General features: G+C 48.3%; 1 protein-coding gene across 1 annotated transcript in view; it reads right to left on the bottom strand.

The window, feature by feature from the left end:
- LOC144806261 (uncharacterized) overlaps window positions 1–16,998 on the bottom strand; it is a 380,563-nt gene that overhangs the window by 340,760 nt on the left and 22,805 nt on the right. Inside the window, 2 exon segments of the mRNA XM_078672655.1 lie at window positions 2,933–2,948; window positions 3,851–5,574. Coding sequence (XP_078528781.1) covers window positions 2,933–2,948; window positions 3,851–5,574 — 1,740 coding nt within the window.

Here is a 16,998-nt window from a genome sequence, read left to right as displayed (position 1 = left end):
ATCCCCGGCGTTGATGGGGCCGTTGTGGAGATTAGGCAAGCTATTGCCCAGAGTTGCCGAGTGGGACCCCAGGTTAGAGTAGGCACCGAGGCGAGAATTGTCGAGTCCGCTGACATTGAGCCCAAGACCCTGCCGCGTCGGGGATTGAACCCTGGTCCCGGGCCGACTTCTGCTCCCAGGTCTGCTGCCTCTAACCAGTGAGCCACACCACTCCAAGTGAGCAAGGGACTCACGTCTGAGCATACCTGCCACACTTATGGCGGCCAAAAGCGGTACAAAAGGGGGTGGTGATGGACGAAGCATCTGAATCAATCAAACACTCACACCCAGTCAAAAGATCTGGGTTTAATCCATCACCGTTCTTTAGCCCACTCTGCCACCCCAGTTCAGACATGTCTATATGCAAATCAGTCTGATCCTGTCCCTCATGGGAACAGTCCAGCCCGAACTGCCAAGCCATGTCTTCCCTGGACCGGAAACAAGCTTCCGAGGACCGGTTTCTGGCATTCCAGCCGTCTTCAGCCCGGCTTGCTTGAATCCAGTGGCAAAGTGAGCAAGGGACTCACGTCTGAGCATACCCTGCCACACTTATGGCGGCCAAAAGCGGTACAAAAGGGGGTGGTGATGGACGGAGCATCTGAATAAATCAAACACTCACACCCAGTCAAAAGATCTGGGTTTAATCCATCACCGTTCTTTAGTCCACTCTGCCACCCCAGTTCAGACATGTCTATATGCAAATCAGTCTGATCCTGTCCCTCATGGGAACCTGTAGTGTGTTTATCTAGGAACCTGAATCGATATTTTTATTTTGTGCCCCTGTCCGGTTATAAATCAATAATATCCATACAACGGCATAAAAACCCTATTCATAATTCAGTCGTAGCACATGCTGTCACATTAAGCAAGCCTACTCCTCCAGCCCCCTAGAAAGCACACCGAGTTCTCTAAACAAACCAAGCCTTCAGCAACCTGGGAAATCCCCATTGCCTTTGTTTTGATTTAGTCCGAGAACTCCTGTAAAGCACTGTAAGAACGACCAGTTCTTAGTGACATCTTTATTGACGTCTTATATCCAGCCTTACGTCAAACCCGGCACCTTTCAGGTATAAATATACCAACGCTGCCTTAAGCAAACACACGGTGGTGATTCTGGAGCAGCTATCTACTTGCCCGAGAGCCCACGGACACTGCCCCTCCCTTTTGACGCGCTGAGAAAGACGCTGTCTTTTCTCCTGCCGAGAAAATCCAGCTCCGGCGTTTCCAGCCTACCCTTGCGGGTAACTGAAATATCGAGTCCTGAGAGAGAGATACCAGACCTCCTGCCTTCTATTACCCAGGTACTGAGCTGACTAAACCCTTACAGAGAATTCTTGAGTCAGATTCTTGGCAAAACAAACTTAACTTAAACTTCTACTTACTTACTCCTTCCCACGTATTAGGCTTAGGTCAGGTACACCGGGGTAGGCGTATTTAGAAGCACCAGTTGAGTACGATTAGTCAATGTATATATGTATGTATATATTTTATCTATTTTAAAGTATCATATGGCTAAGAAACCATATCAATGCTTTTACAGTATTATTTTATAATCCTGCTTTTACTGTACGCACTTTACTTTACTATAAGTATTGCAATTGTAGCAATTCATTTCTCTTGCATGAGGAAGGAGACTGCTCAATAAATAATACCTTTTATTGAAAATGCCCGTCTCTCTTTTCTCTGAAATCTGGTGAAACTATGTATGCACCTTTGACTGAGTGAAATAGCTGTCTTTTGTTTTCACACGACTCTAGAGATATACTCTTAATCAGGGAGAGCAAAGTTGTCATGTTTTATGGTTGTCAGAAACTAAATCCCTTCTTGTCTATCCAGGGAGGTTAAACTCCTCCTCGCTTATTCGAGAAAGTTTCTAGTGACCTCTGAGCTAGCTGGCAAAAACTTAAGTCTAATATAGTCAGTAGAGACCTAGTTAACCTCAGTCCTACGTATACACTGCTGAATATATTATTCCAATGCGCAGAGCCTATTGGGACTATAGGAACTACACTACAAACCGTCCAGCCCGAACTGCCAAGCCATGTCTTCCCTGGACCAGAAACAAGCTTCCGGGGACCGGTTTCTGGCATTCCAGCCGTCTTCAGCCCGGCTTGCTTGAATCCAGTGGCAAAGTGAGCAAGGGACTCACGTCTGAGCATACCCTGCCACACTTATGGCGGCCAAAAGCGGTACAAAAGGGGGTGGTGATGGACGGAGCATCTGAATCAATCAAACACTCACACCCAGTCAAAAGATCTGGGTTTAATCCATCACCGTTCTTTAGCCCACTCTGCCACCCCAGTTCAGACATGGCTATATGCAAATCAGTCTGATCCTGTCCCTCATGGGAACAGTCCAGCCCGAACTGCCAAGCCATGTCTTACCTGGAGCGGAAACAATCTTCCGTGTGATGGTGTGAACATGTATTATATGAGATAAAGTACCACCTGGCACACATTATAGGATTACTGCAAGTCACCTCAGGGTCCCATAACCTTATAAAGTAACTCTACCTTCCCCTCGTTCCTCTATATAGTTATGGAACTACTTGCTGACATGTAATATCCTTATAATATGTGACGTGAGGTACTTTATCCCTAATATATTTTCACTGAATAAGGTTAAAGTGAAATTTTAGTTGGTTTTGTTATAACACCTTAATGGATCTTTAACCCCTCCCCTGCCGGTGACGGAACCACTCCGTCATCAGCCGCGGTCGCGTTGTGCTGATGACGGAGCGGTTCCGTCACGGCCCGCTCGGAACGCCTGCGCGGCGCGGATTCCGCGCCTGCGCTGAGCGTTCCATTGACCGGGCGGGGCCGTGACGGAACCGCTCCGTCATGGGCACAGTGCAACCGCGGCTGGTGACGGAGCGGTTCCGTCACCAGCATACGCCCGCCGCGCGCCCCCTTAGCACTGCGGCAGAATAGCTGCCGCAGTGAAGGGGTTAAAAAAAAACAACTAGAAAATTTGCTTAAAAAACAAGGGTATAGTGCATTTAGAGTAAAAACTTAAAACTGATCAAACCACTGCAATATGCAAGCTATAGTTAGAACCACAATCCATAACTCGCACTACGGGTGTGCAAACCCTAACTCAGCATTTTACATGAGATGATGCGATGACATTTTACATAGTTAAAGAGTTTGCTAAAGCAGGATACTGCTGTAGGGAGATCATCGCTACTTTAATCTTCCTTTAAAACCATTCATAGCACACTTGGGACTGAGCTAGAAGGCGGGTGGGTGAACTCACAAGGCACATAACAAATCACTTTGTGTATCTTTCTATCATGAGGTGGTGCTGAGGCCGAATACAGACTAGGATTTTTATATCAGGAACTGGAGACGACTGCGTCTTACCCAATGTAACTGTGCACAGGAAACACTTCCCTCTCTAGACTGTGCATGTCGGTTATTCTCAATGAACACATCACTTGCACCCGAATATTACGTTTGATTCCGGCCAGTAACTCTTCCCATGAATAGCTCTATTTCCAGTTCCTCAGCCTTGAATGGGGACGGACAAGGAAGGACGAGAGCTACTGACTTTTTTCTCTCATGCAGAGTCCCATAACCAGGCCTGTTTCTGCACAGGAAGGATGCAGTCCTGTGTGAAAACAGAGGCAGAGAACGCAGGGACACATCTGCACCCTGTGTACTCGTACTCTGGAGGTCAGTATCGCTCAGTGGGTTCCACTCAAACCATATTAATCCCCTCGGAGACTTTCTAAAATCTGTACATATGCATTTTGAAGAGATTACCTGTGTTAGTATGCACTCTGAGTTTCTATGTATAGCGAAACACATACCTGGGGTGGCTTTGGACGGCAATAAATGGGACTGTGTTGGTCCTGTCTCCATTGAGTCTGAGGGGGCGTCTTCATCTGCAGTAATTGTGTCCAGTTCTAGGCATGATGGGGGCATATATGGGCCCCACTCCTCAGGACAGAGCAGTTCTAGCTTGCAGTTGTGATGTTGATGCTGTGATTCAGGGTGCAGTGGTTCGAGTATGTAGTTCTGATCTGAACCCTCTCTATCAGTACAGGGAGGTTCTAGCTTGTACTTTTGATCCGAACCATGTGCATCTGCACAGGTCTGTTCTAGCTCGTCGTTCTGACCTGGTTTCTGTGCTTCAGGAAGCACTGACTCTAGCTCTCTGTCCTGTGCCGCAGTGTGCAGTGGTTCTAGCTTGTACTTTTGATCTGAACCCGGTGCATCTGTACAGGTCTGTTCTAGCTTGTCGTTCTGATCTGGTTCCTGTGCTTCAGGATGCATAGATTCTAGCTCGTAGTTCATGTTTGGATCCTGCACATAAGGAAGTTCCTGCTTCAAACATAGGTGTTGCTGTAGGCACTGGGTTTGTTGTGACCCCAACTCATCAAAGGACAACAGCCCAGACTCAAAGTGTTCGTCTGATGACTTCCCATCAGGTGACACGGGTTGTAAGCTGCGGTTCTCCTGTGGATCTTGGAAATCAAAACACATCAATTCTTCCTCCAAAGGATCATCAGGTTCCTTCCCATCTGGTAACTCGGGTTGTATACGGTGGTTTTGCTGTGGTTCGTGTCCTTCAGGAAATTGTGGGTGAGGGCAGAGGTTATGTTGCTGGTCCCAGCTATTATCAGACAATGGGGATGGTTCTTGCTTCAGGGGCTCATCGTGTTCCCTCTTTTCTGGGAACGCCAATTGTATGCGGTGGTCTTGCTCTGGTCTCTGTCCATCAACAAATTCCGAGTGAAGACACCGCCTTACCTCCAGTGATCTGCCTGGAGGATCTGTCTGAGGGCACCTGGATAAAGTACAATCCTGCTGTACTCCATTTCCATCAGGAAAACCAGTTTGCATGCACCGGTCTTGCTTCAACTCGTGTATGTCTGGAAAACCAGGCTGCATGCACTCGTCCGGCTGCAACTTGTATACATCTGGAAACCCAGGTTGCACGCACTGGTCCTGCTGTGGGTCACATCGATGTAGAAACATTGGCTGTAGACAAAGGTTTGGCTCCTCTGGACGCCCTTGAACATTGGTCGGAGAAGAGAGCGTACACTCCTGCTTTGGTGCATGCCCATCAGAGAACACCTGCTGAAGGCACAAGCTCGGTCCACCTGGCCTGTCCAGTTGAGGTGTCGCAGGAGACCGGCTAACAGCACAATCTCTAATGCTCGCCCGACAGACCATCTCCAAAGACACTGCACCATTGTCTAGGGAACCTTGATCCTTTTCTATCCAGATTTTCTTAATCAGCCCAGCGACTCTAGAAGGTACGTCCTCCACAGTATTCATCAAGTTATCCAGTTTTGCTTCCAACTCCTCCAACATGGATAAAAGGATAATGTGGGGCAGGTCATCGGAAAGCGATTTCAGCTCCTGGTCCCTCTGAGCATCATTTCGGGATCTTGAAGCTGAGACGTCATGAAGAGGTAAAGATGGGACTGTGGCTCTTACGGATTCTTGTGAACACTGCTCTTTCGCTTTCTTTCCTGGAGCCCGTCTTCTCCCCATTCTGGTAAATTGATGTTCGAGTCTCAAGTGTCTGCAGAGGAGAGGAAAAGAGAAAAGACAACACGTTATCACAGGCCAACTATGTCAAAATACTCCTTCCTGTCTCACCAACCCCAGTGTGATCAGAGGAAATTGTGAATTTCTAAAACCAGAAAAAAATTCAATCATTAAAATTTAACAATATCCATAACATAGTTCATATATTATGAAAGGCACTGATTTGAAATGCGGTTCCAATACTATGTCTGTTCCTTGGTCTGCTCAAATTGCACACTTTTATGAAAACAAATAGAATACTGTAACAGCCGTGCAGCAATGAAAGGTTTATCATACCCTAGCAGACAAGACTGCGCAATCATTCTCACTTGCATTGTACACCTCTCTTTTGCAATATTCAGTTCAGTGACTGTAGCACGCGCCAACATACCAAACCTCTCTACAGGATCTAAAAAATGCTTGTTATGTTATTGCATATGTAGAGCGTATGCTCAATCTGATGTTTCTTGGAACTGAATCAGAAATACATAAAAGTGGAGACAATGAATCAGACCAGGGAAGAATGTAGGATGAGTAGGCTTGTATTTTTTTTAGATTTCTGGAAAAACACTTTGAGTTAGATTCAAAATGGATTTCGCCTGGGAGAGAGATCCGAATTGAAGGAGCTTGTACCAAAGCGGCGTCCACCTGATCTGATCTTCTATAATTTTGCAATAGTAAGTAAATTCAAGTGAGGCAATCTCTGTTTTTGTACGGGTGCAAGCATTTCCACCTGGTTTACAATGAAGTGAGGGGCTAGACCTCTCAACTCTTTAGGGCTGAGGCAGAGGGTCTTAGACTGGATTTGTTATTTTGATATAGGTGTGGCGCGTGCCCACCTCTGAAGATGATGTAGTAAACAAGCTGCATCGCTGTGAATTACTTTTAGTCTATGAATGGTGTTATTGGGTAATCTTACATATACTCGGTTGGCATAATGCGATCTAGATAGGACTGCGACCACCACTATTGCTTTTCTTGCCTAAAGTGGGAGAAGGGGGGTTAGTTTCTCAAGAAGTTTCAGTATAAATCTGTATTTAGATCCTACTGCTCCAGCCTGCTGCTTCTTGCTAAGATTGATATCGATTATCACTCAGAGGCTTTTAGCTGTGGGTTTAGGCTCCGGTAACAATCTCATTTTTGTTGGTGAGTAACGTTGGCTCCAAATATTGGTCTTATTCTTTCGAATTGCAATCTCAGTTTTGTCAATATTCAGTTTTAGTTGATTCAACCTCATCAAGTAATTATCAATTGCATCATATTCTTACCCTGCAGTGGTGAGGCTGACATTCCTTTGATAAGAATTATCTGAGAGCTGATGTATTTATAAAGCCTGTAACCTCTTGAAGACAGTTCTCTGACCAATAGTTTTTGCAGGTTAAGGGGACAGAGGTATTTCCCTATAAATCTTTTTTAGATCCGGGACTTCTCCATGGTTTTTCAGTAACGTAAGCTCTACAGCATTTTGAAACGCACTTGGAACGATCGATTGAGCTGCTGAATTGATAAAACGCTCAGCAGGGGATAGCTCAAGACCTGGCTTTTCGACGGATAACCAGCACCCTCAGCGCCCAGATATCCTTGGGGTGCGCCTTATAAATGCTGATTGATTGATTCTTAAGATCAGAGATTCTATGACTGCTGGAGGGCAAGGGTCAGTTGGTGACCCGCATTTGCCCTTGATCATACATTCATGGAGATTGTTTATTTCTTCAAACTAGGATAGGGTGGTTGAGTTCTTTCAGACTTAACTTTAGAATTACTGCTGCTGCGTATGTGTAGCAGGGGGACCAGACTCATAGAAACCCCCCCCCCCTCCCAACAATTGAATGGTAGGTCACTGACTCTACAAATCTCCCCTCTCTTCACTTACCCCAGAGCGAGTGGAACACGGACACAGAACCGCTCTGTAAAAACCCAAAGCTACACGGATCGAGACGGCTCCTTTAACTGGGCATACTCGGAGTTCGAAGCCCCGCCCCTGGATGACGCAGGACGCAGGATGAAAGACGAGAGTCGGGGTGTGATGACACCAAGGAGGAAGTTTGTGTGGTGTTTGGGGAACGAGAGAGGAGCGGAGAGGGAGCTGACCGAGAAACGGAGACCAGAGTGAGAAGAGCGGGAGGAGTTGAGGCGCCAGGAGGCCACCGTCCCCACGAGTCGCCCACCCACACTCCCGGAGGGGTGTGGCTCAGTCAGGTATGGCAGGTGTGTCGAGCTGGGTGGGGAGGCGGGGAGACTCCGCTAACAGCTAGTTCGTTTGTTTGAAGAACCAGCGCCTGTGGGCCACTAATTGTAAATACTGCGCGTCACTCCCTTTGAATTCTCCCCCCTACCTATATCACACTTCCCTCACTGTCATTCACCGACGTCCATTGTGTAAAGACCCATTGTATATACACTTGAACAAGAAAACCCTCACTCCTTGGTTCACCCCCTTGGGCATTGTACATAGAGGACTGTTGCCTGACTGCCCCTTATCCTTTCTCTCCTGCATGTCCTACGTGGAGAAACCCAGACAAAGCAGACAGGAGTGGGCCCCACGAGGAAAATATCTTCTGGAGAAGACCCCCGGGTACAGCTACAACAACGGACCCAGCTAGAATTTCCCGGGAACGGCTTACTTCAAAGAAAAAGAAAACCTTTATAAAAATAAAGCCATATTTACCTTGGTCCAGTCTCAGGTCCCTTCCTACTACCCCGCCACAACTGGTATCAGAAGTGGGATCTCCCCCTTCCATCCCATCACCTGAGATGGATCAACTCATTCAACACTTAATAAAGGGACAGGAGAAGCTGGAATGGGCCATTGAGCGCCAAATGTCTTCGGCCCAAGCTGACAGAGAAGTGTTCAAAAATGCCATGGCTGCCCAGATAGAAGGATTACAAAAGGCAATACAAGAATCAGGGGCAACTCCTGTGGTAGAGCGACGGTCTCCCCTGCCCCACCCGTCAGGCATGGCATTACAGAAGTACGTGGCAGGAGATGATCCTGATGCCTTTCTCGCTAATTTCGAAAGAGCCGCGAGGGCCTGTGGATGGCCCGAAGATAAATGGCCCTTTTACTTACCCCTTTGTTGTCAGGAGCTTCCCAGGAGGCATACCAAGTAGCAAACCCTACCGGGGACACACCCTACAAAGACATAAAAAACATAATACTGGACCACCTCGGGCTAGACTAGGAAGCCTATAGAGTCCGGTTCAGGAAAGAGAAGGGGGTACAGGGAGAAAACCCCAAGACCCTGTTTTTCAGGCTAAAAGCTGCAGCCGACACATGGCTACGACCAGAAAGAAGAAGCAAGGAGGAAATCATGGATAGTATATATTTGGAGCAATTCATGGAAGCACTCCCATATGGAACACAAAGGTGGCTGAGACAACATTCCGGATTAACACCAGCCCAAGCCATTGAAATGGCCGCCAATTATTCCAGGGCCCAACCCCGAACTCTTCCCTGGGACGCTGAAAAGACATCGAAAACTTCACAGGCACCAAAGATAGAAAAAAAAAAAACGGGGCTGGAGCCCTTAGACCCAGACCCATCAAGATGGAAATTCCTCTAATGAAAGGACCACAATGTTTTGATTGTGGGGAATGGGGCCATATTGCACGCCTCTGCCCCAGGAGAAAAGCACCCGAAGTACCCATGGAGGTGGGATACGTCCCGAGAGCCGTGATGTACACCGCAGAGATGGGGCCATCATTTTATGTACGAGTCACTATCAATTGCATAAGTATAAGGGCTCTCCTCGACTCAGGGTGCCCGCAATCAGTAGTACAAAAAGCACTAGTACTTCCAGAACAGGTTCTCCCAGACAAGCTAGTACACATCAGATGTGTTCATGGTGATGTGAATCCTTATCCCCTAGCACAAGTAACCCTCCATCCCATGGGAAGGCCCCCTTGTACGGTGAAGGTAGGCGTAATAGAGTCCCTACCTGAGGACCTGATCATAGGGGTTGATAATCCCGTTTTTTTGTCCCTATTTCAAACAGAGGTAAGGGAGGTCACAAAAGTAAAGGAGAGCCTAGCCCCGGCCCGGATTGCTTCAGAACACTGGGTATTAGATCGCAACTTTAGATTTGCACAAGCAAACGATGCCACCCTATTTGACGCCTGGGAAATGGCCCCTGTAGCCCAGACCACCCCCAATACACCGTTCCCAAAGTTCATCATAGAGAACGACTTATTGTATAGGGAGTGCAAAGCTGGTGAACTCCGCCAGTTACTGGTACCAAAGGCCTTCAGGAAGCAAATCCTCTTCTATGCCCATACCCACTTAACGGCAGGACATACGGTATCGGAAAAAAACCTACAGAGTATTTTAAAAAGTTTTTACTGGCCAGGCATTTATAAGGAGGCCTCTGAGTACTATAAAACATGCGAGGTGTGTCGAAAAAAGGAATCTCTGTAAACCCCCAGCAGTACCTTTACAGCCCCTTCCCATCATAGGGACTCCTTTTGAAAGAGTGGGTATGAACATTATTGGGCCCCTTCCCAGGACAGCCAAGGGCAACACATACGCGTTGGTAATAGTTGACTATACCACACGCTTTCCTGAGGCCTTTGCGCTGCGTGCCCCTACAACAAAGAACATAGCTGAGAAATTCTTAGAACTGTTCTCGAGAGAGGGGTTCCCCAAGGAAACACTAGCCGACCAGGGAACCCCATTCATGTCTCGACTCATGAGAGAAGTGTGCAAACTGTTAAACCTAAAACAGATACGAACCTCGCATACCATCCCCAGACCGACGGTCTGGTGGAAAGGTATAATCGCTCCCTAAAAAGTACCTTGCGAAAAATGCTGTCAGTAGAAAACAAAGATTGGGATCTACTTTTGCCTTTGGCCCTTTATGTACTTAGAACGCAGACTCAAAGTAGTACAGGGTATTCCGCTTTCGAGATGCTGTACGGGCGACAGCCCCGATTTCTACTAGAGATAACAAAAGAAGCTTGGGAAAGGGAAGAAAAGGACGAACATAGGTTGATATTGGACTACACACAACAGTTAAAGAGCAAGTTGGGAAAATTGAGAGACTTGGCTTATTCAAACATCGAGAAAAGCCAACAGCGGCAAAAACAATATTATGACCGTGGAAAGAAATGGAGAAGACTGTCAGTAGGTGATTGGGCTGTGCTTCTTTTACCATAATCCACCAGACAGTTCCAGAGCGAATGTATGGGACCCTACCCGGTCATAGTAACATTGGGCAATACCACCTACCGGTTACAATTCTCCCCGTGGAGAAAACAATGTTTTCACATAAATCTCCTAAAAAAAATGGGTGGGTCCAGTACCAAAGACTTCCCAGTTTGGATTACCCGTCACAACCAGTACCTCTACGTTAGGACAGTTACCCATGAATGAGGACTTATCACCTAAGATGAAAGAGGAGCTACTTACGGCCCTACAGCTCTCCGCTCCCATGTTCTCGGACAGGCCTGGGCGTACCAACCTCATCGCACATAGAATAGAGACAGAAGAAGGAAAACATGTCAAAATGAGACCATACAGAATACCCGCAGCAAGAAGGCAAGACATCAGACGAGAGGTGCAAGACATGTTAAAGCTAGGTGTGATACACCCATCCCGAAGTAGTTGGTCGTCACCGATTGTCTCTAAATGCAATATCCTCTTGTGATACATACCCAATACCCAGGGTGGACGAATTGATGGAGAAAATTGGAGAGGCTCGTTTTATCACTACGCTGGACCTAACGAAGGGTTACTGGCAAGTGCCCCTCAGGTAAGAGGACAAATGTAACACAGCCTTTGCCACCGACGAGGGACTCTTTGAGTTTAACGTCCGGCCATTCGGTCTCCATGGGGCCCCGGCAACCTTCCAGAGGTTGATGAATGAAATACTCCGGCCTTACACAATGTTCTGTTCAGTATATCTTGATGATATAGTCATTTTTAGCACCTCAAGGTCCGAACACCTAACCCATTTCCAAGCCATCTTAACAGCTCTGACAACAGCAGGCCTGCATGTTGGACTTGGCCCTTCTGGCAGGTTCACCCCTGAACTTTTTGCATTTAAACTCTGAAATAATTATAATGATTTCTGGTCTTGGCGCACTTTAGCACTGTGGCGCAGTGTAAAGTGCGTGCGCTCTGAGTGCATGTGTGAGATTTGCCTGCCCTCCCATAGGAATGCATGGGGAATGTGTGTGTCCCTGGTAGTTCCTGATGCGTGGAGAGTGCAGATGCAAGTTTGGTATGTGCGGACTCGTGTGATTAAATGCTGCGCAATGATGTATGTGGCGTGATTGTGTCGAGTGTGGAAGTGCCACTTCTAGAAGTTGGCATGTTTGTATAATTTGTGTCTGGCTTGTGATTGGCTGGAGCTGGCTGGTGAGCCTGGTTCCATGAGTCATGATGAGTCTGCCCTGGTGGTGAGTGTTGAGATTAGCATGAGGGATGTGAGGGAAGAGCACACCTGGGACCTGAATAGGGCTAGGCTTTCCCCACACAATGCTGGCTCCGCCCCCTGTGGTGGGCCTAATGACCCTAGCCTGCCTACTGAATGGAAAGGGTGGCTGAGGAAAACAAAGTGCTCCAAAACCAGCTGCGACTGGTTTTTCCACCACCCTGCACCCTGAGACAAAGGGATTCACTGTATAAAAAGAGGCTGTGACCACTTGTAAAATGTTCTTGTTTCTGACTGGAATCTACCAGGGGCGTGCTGCTGCTGGGGCCCAGGGGAAGGCTTGCCTCCCTGGGCCCTGTCCAGCCCCTGGATATCCTGGAGGCCTGGTGGACTGTTCTCTTCCTGGATCCTTTTCCTGAGGGGGGCTGCTGCTGCTGGGCACCAGGAGGACCGCCACTGGGGATTGCCTCCCTGTCTAGGAGGCCCCTGTGAGCTGGCTCTCGGCCCAGCCTTGCCCCCCACCTCCTGAAGGACTTTGTTGCTGGACTTTTGGGCCACCCGCGCCTGGGAGCGCTTTATTTGGCCCCTAGCGCTTGAGAGCGCTTTATTTTGCACTAGCGCCTGGGAGCGCTTTATTTTGCCCCTAAGCGCTTGGTAGCGCTTTCGTGTAACTCTCGCAGGAGCCCACCCTGCAGGTTTGTCCCATATTTGTGTATTTTCTGAGGGTGCCCACCCCTCGTCTGCCTGGGGAATATTGCCGCCGCGGCCCTGAGGCCGAGTTTCCCGTGTGAGGGAAGCCGCTGGCATCAACCAAAGGCCGCGCTGGGATTGGCCCAGCCTACTCCGCGCTCCTGCCCTGCCCAAGATCACCGTCGCCGTCCACCCCCCCCGGGGCGCCCAGGAGCGAGGGAGAGCCCCGGAGAAGCGAGAGGAGGCCACGACATCAGAGAGTCCCGAGGAGCGGAAGCTCTCCAGACAGTCACCACGAGACCCGGTGAGTTCCTTGAAGGAGAGGGCGCGTCGGGGCACATTGCCGGTGCCCGCCCCTCTCCTCCAGTGCGAGTCCCGCAGTGTTGAGAGGCCCGTGGGGCCTCCCTTGAGTCTGAGTCCCCCGAGCGGGACTCCAACGGGCACATTTTGTTGAAGAGCCCAGAGAGGCTCAGGCGGCATTACTTAAGGTACTGAGCCCGGAGAGGCTCCAGGCGGCCTATCTGATTTACGAGCCTGAGAGGCTCCTGGTGGCCATTTGTTCTCGAGTCCCCTGAGAGGGACTCCAACGGAGAAGGGGGCATTGTTCTTCGAGTGAGAGCGGCCCCGGAAGGCCGCGGGCCGCTCCCACTTGCCCCCCAGTTATTTTCGAGCCCACGAGGCCCCTAAAGGACACAAGTGTTTAGGCCAGAGCCTGCGAGGCTCCACCGTGTTGGCCACTTTATCCCCCCAGCTGCCCAGCACTTAGTGGGCAGCTGCTCCGTTTTGGCCCCCTGCATTCTTGTATGGCTGCCTGCGCAGCCTGCCCTGACATTTGGGACACAGGGCGTCCTAGCCCCAGAGAGGCCAGGTGCCCTGGGGACAAGTCACATGTTGTGGCTTATGTAATTTCTGCAAATTATTCTGTGCTGCACCTCTGAATGTGTTTTATGCGCCATGTGCTTTTTCCTAGACCGCTGAATGTATGTTTATGCATCATGTGTTTCCCTTCCCTACACCTCTGAATGTTGTGATGCATCATGTGTAATGTGTTCTTGTCTATACCCCTAAATGTATGGTGATACTTAGGTGGTTGTTCTTTCCAGTACAGGTGTTGCTAGCGAAGTCCAGGTTCCCTGCGTAATATTCTCCTAAGGTGGTTAGGGTTGCGTAGGTGATACTTACCTGTTACCAGTGATTACTGGTTGTGTGCTCTATTTTCTATTTTTGTGCTACAGTGATTATCATTCTATGTTCTACAAAGTGCTATTTCTAAACAAGTATTCTAGTTCTAAAAGTGCATATTCCTGACAGTGGTCCATGTGGCCCTGTCCTGTACATATCCCCTGTAAAATCTGCCTGTGCCTGTTGGCACATTGTATAGTGTGTGTTTTTATCTAATGTGCTTTGTAATACAAAGGCTATTTTTACATATACCTTGTGTGGAGTTCCTTTTGTGGGGGGCCTGGGATGTTGTTGCTGGTGGGTGCGTGCGTAAATGCTTTACACATCGCCTCTGAGATAAGCCTGACTGCTCGTGCCAAGCTACCAAGAGGATGAGCAGGGGTTATCTTGGCGGGTGACTTCCTTGCCCTGACTTAGAATGGTGGTTTATGCCTGGCTTTGGCGCAAGCCTTAGCCAACCAGAAATCGCCATTTCTAACACTGCATATAAAAGCCAAGAAGTCAAGGGCAGCCTTCTCCAAGGTGAAATACCTTGGATTTATGTTGGGAGACGGAGTCATTGTGCCTTAAGAAAAAAAGGTCAAGGCAATAGTAAATACCCCTTTCCCATCCTCCAAAAGGGAATTAAGAGCCTTTTTGGGGTTTATTGGATATTATAGAAGATTTCTGCCTAACTTTGCTGAAACGGCTAGTCCTCTCACTGATCTTCTAAAAAAAGACACACGCCACGCTGAACTCCAACACCCCACTGAGACTGCCAGACAGGAATTCAAAGACCTAAAAAAGGCCATAACCACTAGTCCTGTACTCATATCCCCTAACTTTGACAAACCGCTCTTCTTGGCCACTGATGCCTCCTATACAGGTATAGGGGCCATGCTCTCTCAGATAGGACCCGACAAATTGGAACACCCCATTCTCTACATTAGTAGGAAGTTGCACCCACGGGAAATCAAGTACCCTACTATAGAAAGAGAATGTCTGGCCATACGATGGGCTGTGGACAAGCTAAAGTATTATTTGGAAGGGCAACCCTTTGTCCTCTATACTGACCATGCTCCACTACAGTGGATGTACCAGAATAAATCACAAAATCCCAGAATACTCAGGTGGTTCTTGTTTTTACAGCCCTTCTCCTTTAGCGTTAGGCACAAGAAAGGCAAAGAAAATTGTAATGCAGATTTCCTGTCCCGATGTTTTTCTCTCCCCGAGCGGGAGAAACCAGGGGGGAAGGTGTGTAGCAGGGGGCCCGACTCATAGAACCCCCTCCCCACCCAACAACTGAATGGTGGGTCGCTGACTCTGTGGAAAAGTAAATTTTGCCATGTTCTGTGTCCCTACGCCTCATCCATCATATGTTATGTGTGCATGACCAATATGCATATGTTATTCCCCATGTCCGATTAATGACGCAATTCCAGTTGTGTCCACCTCTAGTATGTCAGTTTCCAGTCCTCGTGAATACTACGAATATCAGGCCTATGTAAAGTTATGTTGCCACGTTTCTCAGTGTGCACGTTATTCCATTATAAAGTCCCCGTTTCCAGGCCTCAACAGGGCCCGGACCACAGATTCAGCTCCTGTCTCCTGAAAGCCTCGCTGAGGAGCGATACAGCCCCCACCTGTATCCTCGACCCTTCACTTACTTCCTGCCTCGCAGTGCCCGGTGCAGCTTGGCTCTGCCTCTGAGTCTGCCAAAAGTATGTTATAGTTCCAGCTATCAGTTCAGTCCTCCTCTTCTGCATTCCTAAGCTACTGAACTGCATCAATAGTTTCCGTCATTGTCTAGCCTTCACGGCTCCACGTTAGAGAAATACTGTATTAATGGTCATTTAATATTCTTCATCACGCACTACATGTAGAATAATGCATGGTCCAGTCTTAGAATCAAGTTAGCTTTTCCCCTCGTGACTTCTAGTTTATATCAACATGTTCCCTAAACATCAGATACCAGATAGGGTTTAGGTACATGTCGCTCCGACCCTCCAGACTCTAGTCTCTGCTCCTAGCACAGAGTTCGTAGCCCCCAGTTTCTCCTAGTAACACGTCATTGCCAGTTTTCGCGCACCATTAGGTTAGAGGTCCCGGCTCCTTAGGTAGCCCCCTCCTATGTTTCCGCCCATTCATGACATATTCTGTTACGTTTGCATCACATGTCTATGTATACTCCCAGTTACACCTACTTTTACTGTTATCTCTCGCGACTGCTACGCGTCACGCCTTCTGCTCCACCCACTGCTACGCCTACTGCAATGTAATGCTATGTGTTTGCGCTATGTATATAAGTCAATGCATTGTTATTAAAAGTTAGCGCGCTCATCCCAGACCCGGCCCCAGCAGCTGCTGGGTCATTCTATGCAGGTTGTCCTGATCCTGTCCTTATGCTGTAATAAACCTGCAGAAACTCCTACTACCTCGAATCTTGACTCTTATTTTATTGAGCTATCTGTTATTCATTCATTTCATCCAAAAATAGATCCGGTATTATTTATTTATATACCACATAATGGCGCCCGAATAGGGACTTGCCCTTTCCCCACGCGTCGGTGAAGCCACGTCGACCCCCTGACCCTCTGCAGCTGTGACGGAACCATACCGGCCACGTGCAGATATTTCTGCTTCAAGTATCCCTCAGGCCCACGGAGGAGACGGAGGAGGCGGTCCAGCATCCGAACGAGACGGTGGAGGAACGCGGCGAGTCCCGACCAGAGCCCAAGCCGAGAGTCCAAGGTCCGAGGTATCCGGAGGCCCACCCGTAACTGAAGTCCGAAGTTCGTCGTCGTAGCAGTCCAGTCCCGTCCGAGGCCTTCCGTTCCGTGCTGCCCGGTGAGTACCATTGCTGGGGTAGTATCTAGACAGGACCAATCTAAATTGACTCCTGGTCCGTGGGTTGGTGGTGCCCAGACTCACAAACGAAGTGTTCACCTAGGTGGATACGGGTCTTGATGCGTCCCTTTATGGGACCGGTATGTTCCGTACTGTTACAGCAGTGCATCCAGTAACTCTAGTCTGTTCCGTTCTCGAGAAAATCTGTTCTATTTCTGTTTTCAGTATTTTCAGGTAGTATTCTGTTCGAACTGTTATGTTATGATATTGTTTAATGTAATTCCAATGTCGTGGTATGCCTGAATTGTTTTCCCAATTATTATTGTTCTTCGTGTATTGTATTGTGTTCC

This window comes from Lissotriton helveticus (genome assembly GCF_964261635.1).
Source record: "Lissotriton helveticus chromosome 1_1 unlocalized genomic scaffold, aLisHel1.1 SUPER_1_unloc_58, whole genome shotgun sequence".
In the NCBI taxonomy this organism is placed as follows: domain Eukaryota; kingdom Metazoa; phylum Chordata; class Amphibia; order Caudata; family Salamandridae; genus Lissotriton; species Lissotriton helveticus.
Note: the sequence above shows the minus strand (reverse complement) of the source record. Positions and strands in the feature narration are given on the sequence as shown.